The sequence below is a fragment of the Ruditapes philippinarum genome, unplaced genomic scaffold, assembly GCF_026571515.1.
Source record: "Ruditapes philippinarum isolate M1 unplaced genomic scaffold, ASM2657151v2 ctg2803_1_1_1_1, whole genome shotgun sequence".
NCBI classification, from domain to species: Eukaryota; Metazoa; Mollusca; class Bivalvia; order Venerida; family Veneridae; genus Ruditapes; species Ruditapes philippinarum.
In genome coordinates this window covers 76030-88508 of record NW_026853955.1, presented here as the reverse complement: position 1 = coordinate 88508, position 12479 = coordinate 76030, and the positions used below count along the sequence as shown (strand labels likewise).

The 12479-nt window shown below is 33.2% G+C and overlaps 1 protein-coding gene across 1 annotated transcript in view; it reads right to left on the bottom strand.

Annotated features, from left to right (window-relative positions):
* LOC132738497 (uncharacterized) overlaps positions 1-12479 on the bottom strand; it is a 40829-nt gene that overhangs the window by 21653 nt on the left and 6697 nt on the right. The window contains exons 5-9 of the mRNA XM_060726002.1: positions 5149-5463; positions 3323-3457; positions 2921-3006; positions 2296-2416; positions 296-368 (exon numbers count right to left, since the gene is read on the bottom strand). Of these exons, the coding sequence (XP_060581985.1) occupies positions 296-368; positions 2296-2416; positions 2921-3006; positions 3323-3457; positions 5149-5463 (730 nt within the window). The remainder of the gene's footprint in view (positions 1-295; positions 369-2295; positions 2417-2920; positions 3007-3322; positions 3458-5148; positions 5464-12479) is intronic.

The window sequence follows — 12479 nt, the reverse complement described above, 5'->3', positions numbered from 1 at the left end:
TGTCTAATATGAAATAAATTGGAAGTAGGTTGAAAGACCTGTCTATCTAAAATATGCAATGCATGAGGTGCAAGACACATGCATTACATATTACACTAACACTTACACCCAACGCATTACGTATTGTACTTACAGACCTCTTACACCAAATTCATTACTTTATTATAAATAGACAAGTCTCGCACCTTATTCATTACATATTTTACCATTATTTTGGCAAATATCACATCTTACGCATTAAACACCTCTCACGCATTCTCCATTCGGTAGTAAGACTATTAAAATCCATATTTACCAGATTACTTGCAAAGGGAGCCAATATTCCGCCAATACGTGCAATAGATGAGGCGATGCCAAGACCGCTATTTCTGTAAGAAGAAAAAAACGATCTGATATATAATTATATCGTGTCAAGATAAAAATAATTCAATTCATTTATTTATTTATTTATTTATTTATTTATTTATTTATTTATTTATTTATTTATTTATTTATATTAATGTAATGTAATTTATCTTTTGTATCGTAAGCGTAAGCAGAGTATTTCATACGAAATACTGTTTGGGTCATTTCAGAGCTCGTGAAGTTGTAATGTCCCTAGCCAGCTTTCGTAATTTCAATACTTAAGTTAATTCCTTATAAAAGGTACTTACATGTATGAGCTTAAAGCTGTAATCGGCTTTGAGTAAAATGTCTTGATTAGTAGTAAGATAATTTATGAATTTAATATGTCTTGTATTATAAAATATACATCGGTGTATATATCTACGCTTTTTATTGGATTTAAATGAATTACCAATGTTCTAATGTTTTGCCAACGACTTACTTATTATTACATTATGTTCAAACATGATCGCGTGAGACATTATAGATAAAAAAGCTTAAAGGCCCATTATGCTTCAGAAATGCTATCAATAATATTTCTCAAAAAAAACTTTTATTTTTGGTATCTTGTTATTGTTTCCAAAACATACTCATTTGCTTTATACATGCACTATCTTTTTCATCTTTAATTGGTTCTGTTGGCAACTGGCATAATTATAGTGAATTAGTGTTATGTATGGAAGTCAAATTACTATTTTTTTACTACCTTTACGGCAAATAATGCATGTTAAGCTCTTTTTTCAGTTGTTAAACATCTCACATGCACTTAATCCATTATTTAAATATCATTAAACAAATGTTTGACATTTCTAAAGAATTAAAATATATGGATTTCTGAGGCATAATGTGCCTTTAACTTTTAAAGCCAAGAAGCCTAAAAAACTATTTTAACATAATTGTTTAGTTCTTATATAGATCAATTGAAGCACTTCAAATTTAAAAAGTATTCAAAGAATGATAACAAAATGTATTGAAACTTAAATTTAAAATCGTTTTATGTGCGATTTTAGGCCGATCTGAGTGAAAAGAGTTTCAACGCCATCCATTCTTGGGTCATTTTGCACAAAAATATTCTGAAAAATGGGGTAAGAATATGCATTAGACCTTCATTAAACGGTAGATAAATCTCGCCAAAATATTTTCCAGTCCGTTTTTGTAAAGAAACCTCAGTGAAGTCCCTTTAACCTTTTTCGTACAACCTTTGAAGTATGAACCATACATATATGCTGTGGCGCCTTGACAATAACATAATCACATTTGTGGCCAAGGAGATATGCTCAAGTCGGAAGTAAATAATTAATCAGTTTAACATCATTATTTTCCTTAAATACGGGTTGATATTTTTATGTTCTTGATAGTCAGTGATTTCTAATAAATTCGTAGAAGGCACTGCTTTTAGATATATTATTCTCATTATTGAGTAAAACATTTTTATCACAGAAATTTATTGAAACCTATGAAATTCTAACTAAATATGTCTAATTTGAATAAAAGAATGAATAAACTATGTATGTGAAGCTGCGTTCCCTATTACAGGGCAAGTAAAGTTGATCTATAAAAAAAACAACAACAAAAACTGGCATTTTAATGACACTATATATATATTCATAGCGTGTTAAAATTGATAAACATATCATATCTAATTTGAGTGAAGACAATAAAACATGTTTATTTTATATTTAAAAAGAGACTATTTAGTAATTAACATTGTTTCTAATTTCAAATTTGAGCATACGTTATCTTTTTTTTTCCAGATTTTAAAGTGTTTTATAGGTTCCCCGCGGCGATTGTACGATTTCGGAAGAAAATCCAGCGGGTTTGAAAGTTGCCCGCGACATTTTATGATAAAACGATAAAAATTTCTCGGGGGTTTGTGATGGCCGCAACCGCCACCATACAAAGGACATTTACCTGTAATTTGTAGGATAAATTTCAGGTGTGTACAAGAACACAGTACTGAAACATCCTGTACTAGCAGATTTCCCGATTAGAGAAAATACTGTCGAAGCTGTTTTAGCATTGTCATTGTCATCTGTAATGAAAAACATAGTTTAAGTTATATAGTTTGCTGTTGTCGTAAAAAGTTCTAGAAAACATTTTCATAAACTATATTAGCACTGTAAAAAAATCCAGAATATTTTTTCATAACCTACGGTAGCACCGTAAAAAGTTCTAGAAAACATTTTCATAAACTACGGTAGCACCTTAAAAATTCTAGAAAACATTTTCATAAACTACGGTAGCACCGTAAAAAAATCTAAAAAACACTTTCATTAACTTCGGTAGCACCTTAAAAAGTTCAAGAAAACACTTTCATAAACTACGGAAGCACCGTAAAAAGTTCTAGAAAACACTTTTATAAACTACGGTAGCTATACAACATTTCAACGACGAAATTAACAATGAAAGAGTAACTATTGCAACCATTGTGGCACATGAAAATTAAAGCTATTAGGCTGTCTGCTTAATACAAATGTTCGTAAAATGACATATATTTCACATGACAACAAACACTAAATTTTACTTTATCACTTACTAAATATAGTGAGTAAAGCCGTTGAAATGACGAGTGACAGTCCTGCTGTTGCAAACCATAGAATCATTGTTCTCTTACGGCCAATTCTACAAGATTGATTGATTGATTGATTGATTGATTGATTGATTGATTGATTGATCGAAATAGAGCATTTATGTATTCTCTAGGAGAAATTAACAGCAGCAACACATCGAAACAAACAAATATCTCTAAAATTTTGTATAGCTTCGTCATTTTGTTCTAGTAAACATCTGATAAAATGTACTGCCTTCCACTATAATAAACCATAAATGGTCATATAGAAAAAATAGCGTAAACATAAAGTTAATGTTTTACCGAAGATGATTATTTAGTTTAAAAGATACTTGTGATAATCTTTGGCATAACTGAATTTATACTTACTTATTAAATAGATAGAATTCCATTAGCAGTGGTGGGACCTCGAATACACCACTTAAGAAGAAGTTCACAAATCTGTCCCCGGCTAGATGAGTGGATACTAGTGTCAAACCATAGTATGTCGCAGTGGCTACGATCCTTATAAATATAATGATGCGAAATTAAGAAAAAAAACTACATTTAGAGGTAGTCAAACGTAGTCAAATTTTTAACTTAAAAAAAGAGCAGCATGATTGAGGAAGTGGACGTCCGATCAGATCGCGTATATATACGCAGGTATCAAACTCCAAAATTACTACAACAAGTCAAAAATACCATGAAACAGAAAAATAAACGATAAAATGTGGATATTCGTTGGACTTGAATTAAATAATCTGTGGAATTCTATGTTATTGAATGATGCAGCGAAATGCCGCCGGAATGCGCCTCAGTCGCCGAAACGACGATTTCCCGTGTTCCACATTGTTTGGCAAATGAACATATATTAGGCTTTTCACCTTTCTATAATTATAATGTTGATAAGGAAAGAAATTATAACCTTATCGGTGGTTTTGTATTTAGTATCTTATAGTAAGCCTTAGTAGTGATTTTTTTCAGGGTTGTAGCAGGGGTTCAGGGGCAGGGTGTGGTGGGTGTCCAGACACTGATACTGCCACCTGTGTAAACAACTTACTACTACATAGAAGAAATTCCGCCTCTACCGACAGAAATTATCAAAACAGTATATAAATAACACATGGGTTTGTGGGTAACAGTAAAAATATCATCCCGAGGAAAATACTGTTACCCGAGGCGTAGCCGATGGTAACAGTATTTTTACGAGGGATGATATTTTTACTGTTACACACAAACCCATGTGTTATTTATTTTATTACCCCGAACAAATGCTGTGATGATCTGAATTTGTCAACTAAATCTAACTGTTACAAAAATAAACCAAGAGTAGCAATTATAACTAAATTGTCCTTACCTTTTAAGTTTTAAGTGAACTGTAAAGTAGGCCTACTTGAGAAGTTGTTTTGCTTTTATTCTTTAAGCAAGTGATGGTATCTACCAGTCATAAACATACAATAAGCTGTGTTTTATTTAGAAAACAAAACACTAACCCATTTATAAGGTTATGATCTATGAAATCTGATCCTCCTGTATCCAGAATATTCTTCGCATGGTTTTTGACAAAGTGCATTTACAAAATAACGATGATATCCTACAGAAGTCTGTCCACCAACTATATCTGTAACGTTTCACAGGTTAAAATTGTTAAATAATCCTTTGTTGCATGCTTTAATCGTCTGCATGTTCCAATTTGACACAAAATTATTCACATTACAAGTACTTCCGTTGCAAACGGATGTTTACTTTTTGACTATTCAACAAAAAGATATTTTATACGCGAAAAGAACTCTAGGGTGCAAAGAACTAAATTTTATGAGAGTCATAGTTACTTTGGTGATGCCCTATCGTCGAAAATAAGAATGAATTGAGAGAAAAATGGCGTCCATTTTATTTCATTTTCTTAAGACAATAGACCACGTGACCAGATTTTATACTGTTAAAAATACTGTTACCCATGTAACAATACAAAATTCTTAACCACTTGGTACACTTGCATTAACAGTAAGAATAACTCCCAGAGGCCTATGGGAAATTAGCATTACGAAAAAAGTGAGGGGTAATAATAAAAATTAATACTTAATTTCACTAGCAGAAGATTCTATAATAGATAGCAGTTATGTTCCTTTTTATCAATTATTTCAGTGATAGTTTCTTGGTAAATTCACTAACTGGTTGAAATCGTTTCATTAATTGACTGATTCATAAATACTTACCATGCATACCACAGTATGAAAGTATTTACTCGGAGTGCTGGGTTTCTAAGTATATCTAAAGCATTGTATTTCTTAGCATGTACTCTATGACGCTTTGCCTTCTCATTTTTAGTTGCGTCATCATCAGTGTTTTCAATCGAATCCAACTCCGTGTCAATCGAGTTCGATTTTTCCATATTTGCTTCAGCGAAGTACGGAAGATTTTCTACCTTTCCATAATCAACTTTGTTCCAATTTGTAGCTTTCCGGAGTATTTTCTTCGCTTCTTCTACTTTCCCGTTAGTCATTAGCCATCTTATGGACTCCTCCAGCATCCTTTTTATGAAAATAAAATAACAACACTCATAGTACAGTCCCTGAGGACCTTTTGTGTGCAAAAAAGGTCCATAGATAAATGTTGTATTAATGTAAAGCTAAATGTTTGAAGTTTACAAAAATTTTGGGTAGACATGTCAAAAATGGTACGTTGTGAGAAATCCAAGATGGCCGCCAAGATGGCCGCCAAATTATTGAAAAATGGCTAATACGCAATTTATATGATAAAATTAGTTCTTTTTTGTATTTATTTTGGTACAGTTGATGTTAAAACTTCACATTCTATTGGAACAATATGAAAATGGAGGCATTTCCATTATTTTTTCATATTCTCTGAATTTCATAGATAAATTTGCTAAAAAATGCATGAAAAAAATTATAAAAAATTGATATGGGGCTGACATTTTTTCCTACCAGCTAAACCGCTATGCCAGCGGTGTAAATGAATATTTTTACCATATACTTCAAAGACTTGAACAAGATCATACTAATATCACCCTTATTTTTTATTTTTATTGTAAAATAATGTGGATTCTGAAATTCTTAAAGTGGGTGGGGTAACGAAAACTAAGTCTCAGTATTTTGTTAACTGGTTTGTTATGATAATTTAAACTATGAATAGTCAACATGTATTGCACTTTGGCATGTACCTAAAGTTATAAATAATTAAGAAACTTGATATTTTGTTTATTAATATTAAACATGTTCTGTTGCCATGGCAACGGGGAAGTAAAATGAAAGACACACCTGAAACGTATGACATTTTCAACTGTTAGCATTTTAAGCATGTTGTTAAGAATGACACAAACTTATAGATAAATAATCTGTGCATTATGCCATGGTAACAAATTGAAAAAAAGTAACATTAAAAGAAGTCACATTTAATTCTAGCAAATTATCATTACAGATAACAGGCAATATTTTGAAATTAGATGAATAAATTTATTTCAAGAATTTGCATCATGCATTCGCTTTTTTCAAACTGCTATACATAGATATAGGTCATGTCAAATGTGAATGTTGTTATGTTTGGAAAGGATAATTAATGGTGAAAATAATTAGTAAAAGGCAGTCTTAGGTACAAATGTATATAAACATTATCAAATGTTTAAAACTGTACATAGGGTAAACATTTAAGACTTTGCAGCTAAAACGAGAAATAAATAGGTCACTGGTTCAAATTCTAGGTCAACCAATATCAAGTTTTAATGACAATCGAATTTATTGTTGAGTTCAAACTTTTTGGTTGTAGCTTGTATTATGAAATTCTAACTGGCATTAGATAAAATTCTAGGTCAACTGATCTCAGTGTATAATTCTGCATCTGAAATTTTACAATCAAAATACAAAGAGATCACTAGAACAGATTAAGGTCAGCTGGCATGATATATTGTATCTGTTATCCAAATTTCTTTAGCTTCAAAAACAAGAAAGTAGGTCACAAGGTCTTAAATTCTAGGTCACCTTATACCAGTGGGGCCATGATTTGAACAATCAAAGAGGAACACAAGACAATTCTTCCAACCAAATGGTCTTGCATTGTGGTTTCTGACTTAAAGAGTTTTTTTATATAAAAATCGACATCTAGGCAGGGCCATTTTTATGCTCCCCGAAAAATTATGGGGGAGCATATAGTCGCCGGGCTTGTGTCCAAAACCTAGTCGGGGAGCATCTCCCGGTTATTGTTTTAATCCAGACTCATGATCATTATTTGATGCCTGCAAACTTAGCACTTTACGGAGAGTGTCGGATGTGAAATCCAGGCGTCTCTTGATCTACAGACAACAATTGATCTCGGACATTGAGTTTTACGGTCATTTGTCTGTCAAAAAAGTTAGTACCGTAGCTTAGTAGAAATTGGTCATTACTCTTCTGGTTATTTATCCATGAAAGTCAGATAGTTTAACCAACTTTCAAGCTATCAACAAAGAAGTATTGAAGTTGGCGTATAACCCAGACCCGGCCCTTTCATGATTTGAAGAAACATGGTAAAAGTCTTCTAGAAATTGTTTCATATGCTCTAAACAATGGGGTTAAAGGGATGATTTTATAAAGGATTTTATATATAAGTTAGACTATGTAAATCAATTGATCCTTGGGAAAGGTAATTATAATCAAACGGATCATGACTTTACCAAGCTAAGAAGTTATGTATTATTACTTTTATATGATTTATCGTGACATAAATTGATATGGTCATAGAATGAATGCGTCACACTTAAATGTCAAAGCATTTTATTTATGTAAAGAAAGTTTTCAAAGCCTTTTCTTTATAACACAAAGTAAAATGACTCCTGGGGTTAGGTCAACTTTGACCAGATTGTCAAGATTTGAAAAATAAATTAAGTTTTTTTTTGACAATGCTTTTAACCCAAAATCTAAGATCTGGGCATTTGGTTTTGGAAAGAAATATGATTTTTAAAAGTTTTCCTATGTGTCTCCATATGAAATAAGTTGACCCTAGGGGTGGGTTAAATTTTCATTTGAATAAATTTTGTACTGATCTATACAAGGCTACAACAGAAATAATTAGCTATAGGCATCGGTTTGGGAGAAGTTATTTTTTTAGCTTATCCTATATGTAAATTGAAGTGACCCCTGGCATAAATGAATTTGACCACAAGGTCGTGATTTAAGCAAATTTAATAGTATTCTTTACTAGGTCCTGCAGTTATGGAGAAGAATATTTTCATGTTTTTCCTATATTTACACTGTGTAAAGAAAGTTTACTCCGGGGCTTCGCAAGAAACATGAATGTGTACTTCTTGACCCTTTTACCAATCATGACCTTGCTGTTGTGTCATGCATATCATAAGCACATAGTCTCACGATGGCGATTATTTGTGCCAGGTTATTTCAAATCTTCCATAAAGTCAAAAAGTTATGGAGAACATATAACCTTGACCTTGGTTGCAGCGACCTGGATTTTGAGGTCTGTAGATTGTGTCGTGGTGGGGATCATTTGTGCTAAGTATTTTTAAAACCTTTGAATTGTCAATAAGTTATAGAGCGGACATGAAAAAAAAAGTTTTTACATTGGACCGTTGAGTGTGACCCTGACCTTCAGGGTTGTGACTTGCTTATTGTGCTCTGCCAATGGTGTCATAATTTTGATCATTTCTGCCAATTTATCTTAAAAACATTTCAGAGGTTTAAAAGTTAGAGACAGACACGAAATGTAGACTTTCTAACATATGAACTGTAAGTGTGACCCTGACCTTTGGGGTAGCAATTCAATTATTGCGATCTGCACATCGTCTCATAATGGTGATCAATTGTGCTAAGCTATTTAAAAAAAATTTCATAGGTTTAAAAGTTATGGAGGGGACACGAAATGCAGATTTTTATACATTTGACCTTGACCTTTGGTGTAGCAACCCAAAGTTTGCGTTCTGCACATGTTCTTATACTGGTAATCAATTGTGCCAAGACATTTTTTTTAAAATTTCAGCGGTTAAAATGTTGGAGCGGACACGAAATGTAGACTTTGTAACATTTGACATAATGGTGATCCGTTGTGCCAAGTTATTTCAAAACTTTACAGCGTTAAAAAAGTTATGGAGCGGACACAAAATGTAGACTTTTTATTATTAAATGAAGACTTTTAACATTTGACCTTAAAGTGTGACCTTGACCTTCGGGTAGCAACCCAATTATTGCGCTCTGCATATTGTCTCATTATGGTGATCAATTGTGCCAAGTTATTTCCAAAAAAATTTCAGGGTTCAAAAAGTTATGGAGCGGATACGAAGGTGTTACGGACGAACGGTCTGACATACGGAGTCCATTCCTATAATCCCCTTTCCGCTATAGACAGGACTGACTTTGAGAATTTGGCTCCCTATAAGATGCTAGATGCATTTTGTAGTACAAGTGGTATCTTGGTGAATTTAACCTATTTAAGGTATGCTGAATCCGGTAAAAGTGGATACCAAATTGAAAAACTTGATCTTGACCATGGAAATGGCCTTTTGAAATGACCACTAAAATATATAAGTAATATAAAAGATAGTACTGAAAAATTTAAGGCATTTCAACATAAGAGACCTGTATTTAGGGTTTACGCCGCAGACGTTTCACTCTTCCCTGCCCTATCTGCTTGATTTAGGGCTTTCATGTATTTTATCTGGCACTCTATGCAAGCATATAACTTGACTACTCAGATTCCTACTGCGTATGTGTGAGGAGGTTAAACATGTGCATGCAAAATATATATTAATTAAAGGCACCTGTCTCTGAGTACTCTTGGGTTTTGATGCTCGTTTTTTGTTATCGGCATCGTCGTCTTCGTTCTTCTGTTATCGGTCCTGGTTCTTCTCAGTAACTTTTGTTGTCAGATGTTCCTGTTATCGGTTCACGTCTCTGTTTTCGGTCGTCGTCTTTGTTCTTTCTGTTATCGGTTTCGTCTTCGTTCTTCTCCGTTCATCTATCATCGGTTCCCAACTCTATTCTTCTGTAATCAGTCCTGGTTTTCGTTTTGTTGTTGTCAATTCTTCTGTTATTGGTCCCCGTCTCTATTTTTCTGTTATCAATCCTCTCTCCGTTGTCTTGTTTCTTCTATTATCGGTTCCTATTCTTCTGTTATCGGTCTTCGTATCTGTTCCCTTGTTGTCAGTTCTGCTATTATCGGTACCTGTCTCTGTTCTTCTGTTTTCAGTCCTCGTCTGTTCGCTTGTTGTCAGTTTTTCTGTTATCGGTCCCTGTCTCTGTTCTTCTGTTATTGGTCGACGTCTCTGTTCGCTTGTTGTCAGTTCTTGTGTTCACGGTCCCTGTCTCTGTTCCTCTGTTTTCAGTCCTCGTCTCTGTTCTTCTGTTATCGGTCCTCGTCTCTGTTCGCTTGTTGTCAGTTTTTCCGTATCGGTGCCTGTCTCTGTTCTTCTGTTTTCAGTCCTCGTCTCTGTTCTTCTGTTATCGGTCCTCGTCTCTGTTTGATTGTTGTCAGGTCTTGTGTTCACGGTCCATGTCTCTCTTCTTCTATTTTCAGTCCTCGTCTCTGTTCTTCTGTTATCGGTCCTCGTCTCTGTTCGCTTGTTGTCAGTTCTTGTCTCCGTTCTTCCTTCTGTTATCGGTCGTCGTCTTCGGTCTTGTACTTTCGGTACTTGTGTCCTGTTCCGTTAAGGTCTTCTCTTGTATACTATGGTTGCCGTCATTCTGTGTCAATGTCCTGGTTTTGTCAGTCTTGTAGTCATTTATTCGTTCAGTGGAGTAGCGGGGGATCGAACTCACGACCCCTTGATTTGTAGGCGAACAGTGTTACCACTGCACCATAGCGCCCGCTCTGAATAATAACCATTTTTGAAAGTCCTTTATACATTAAATACTATTTCAATGGCTAACAAAGGTGTATTACAATTATATTTTAACACCTCTACTATGTAGCCAACCCACGTGACTTTTATATATGGTCAAAAGTAAATATTACTCGATTTATTACAAGTAATATTTTTATAGATAACTTCGCTGTTACTTTAAAGATATCCTGGATTTATTGGAGGGTACCCGGAATTCTAATGTATATCAAAAGATGTGATAATCTTCTTGTAGAATTTTCTCAAAACCGTGACTGAATTCCAAATTTTCGAGAGCTGCCATGGTAAAAAGCAAGCACACATAGCAATCTCCCGGTTTTCAGACAATTTATGACTCGATGAAAATATGGTGTTGTTATGTGTTGTTGTTTTTTAACTTTAACTTTAAATTTCAAATTAAATAGTGACTTGTTTTTAAACAAGATGGTAAACATTTGGTGTTTTCTGTAATTTTTGTTAAGAATGTGATGAAGTATACACTTCTAAGTTTAAGATGACTTTTTATCCATCGTATACCTTAATGCAGTTATAATTGAATCTAAAAAAATGAATTATGCAGACATTATTTTCAGCAGAAAACAACAAATACAAACAAAAGCACACACAAAAAATTTAAATGCAGCATACATGTGTAATGTTCACAATGTGCTGAAAAACGGCTCTTTCTTAATTTCAATATTTCAGCAAGTTACACATTTTATAAATGAATGGGACAGAAATGTTGTTGTAACCATTTAAAAAGTAGGATTTGTAAAAATTTGTAAGTTGGCTATTTTTTACCTAGTTTGCTCAACACTCAATTAACACATTTTTATAGATAAACCTGAGGTAGAAAACAACTTTCACAGATTGAGATAGAGCCATAATGTCGTAGATATTTGGGTTACAACAGGAGTTTTTTGATCCTGAATAATGTTTTAAGTAGGATAAACATATTCTTAAAATTTTGTTACTGCCTTAATTCATTTTTTTTTAAATACGTGCAATTATGTTATTATTATGTCTTTAGTTAATAGTTTCTAGAGAAAAGTTTAACAAAGGTGGTATCTTTTATTTTATATATAAATTTTATGTGTCACATGTCGCCTTTAAAAGATTTTGTGGTGATTTTGCGCCATACTTTATCCCGCTTTTGCATGTTGGAACAAACAATTTTTTATTTGTTTGTATTCACAGGCTAATTGCTTATTTGTATAATCTTGTTTTTATTGACCTGTAAATTATGAATACATTACAGCACTCATTGAAATATTAGATTCCACTTTCGATTTCGTTAGTAAAGTTTACGCGAATTAATAGAGGATATTTGTTTGTTTGTGTGTAAGATGAAATTTTATTTCATCGAGTGGGCTTTAAAAACAGTATTCCCCACGAGTGGCGTAGCCACGAGTGAGAATACTGTTCTTAAAGTTCACGAGTATAGTAAACTATAAAACTAATGTTAGTGAAAGTCATATCTGCTAAAAATGTAAACGTTTTCGTTACTACCGCAGTAGCATTGCCTGTTAAGTGATTGACTGATGTGTGAGAGGTCTATGGTTCGATTCCTTCTGTTTCCCTTTTTTAAGACCTACTGTTGTTGTTTTTTGTTGTTTGTTTTTTTTTTTTTTTTTTTGGGGGGGGGGAGTAGGGGTTGGTGGGTTGCACTATATATATATTATATAGTATTTATTTCAAAATAATTAAATTAGATATTAATTCTAAACC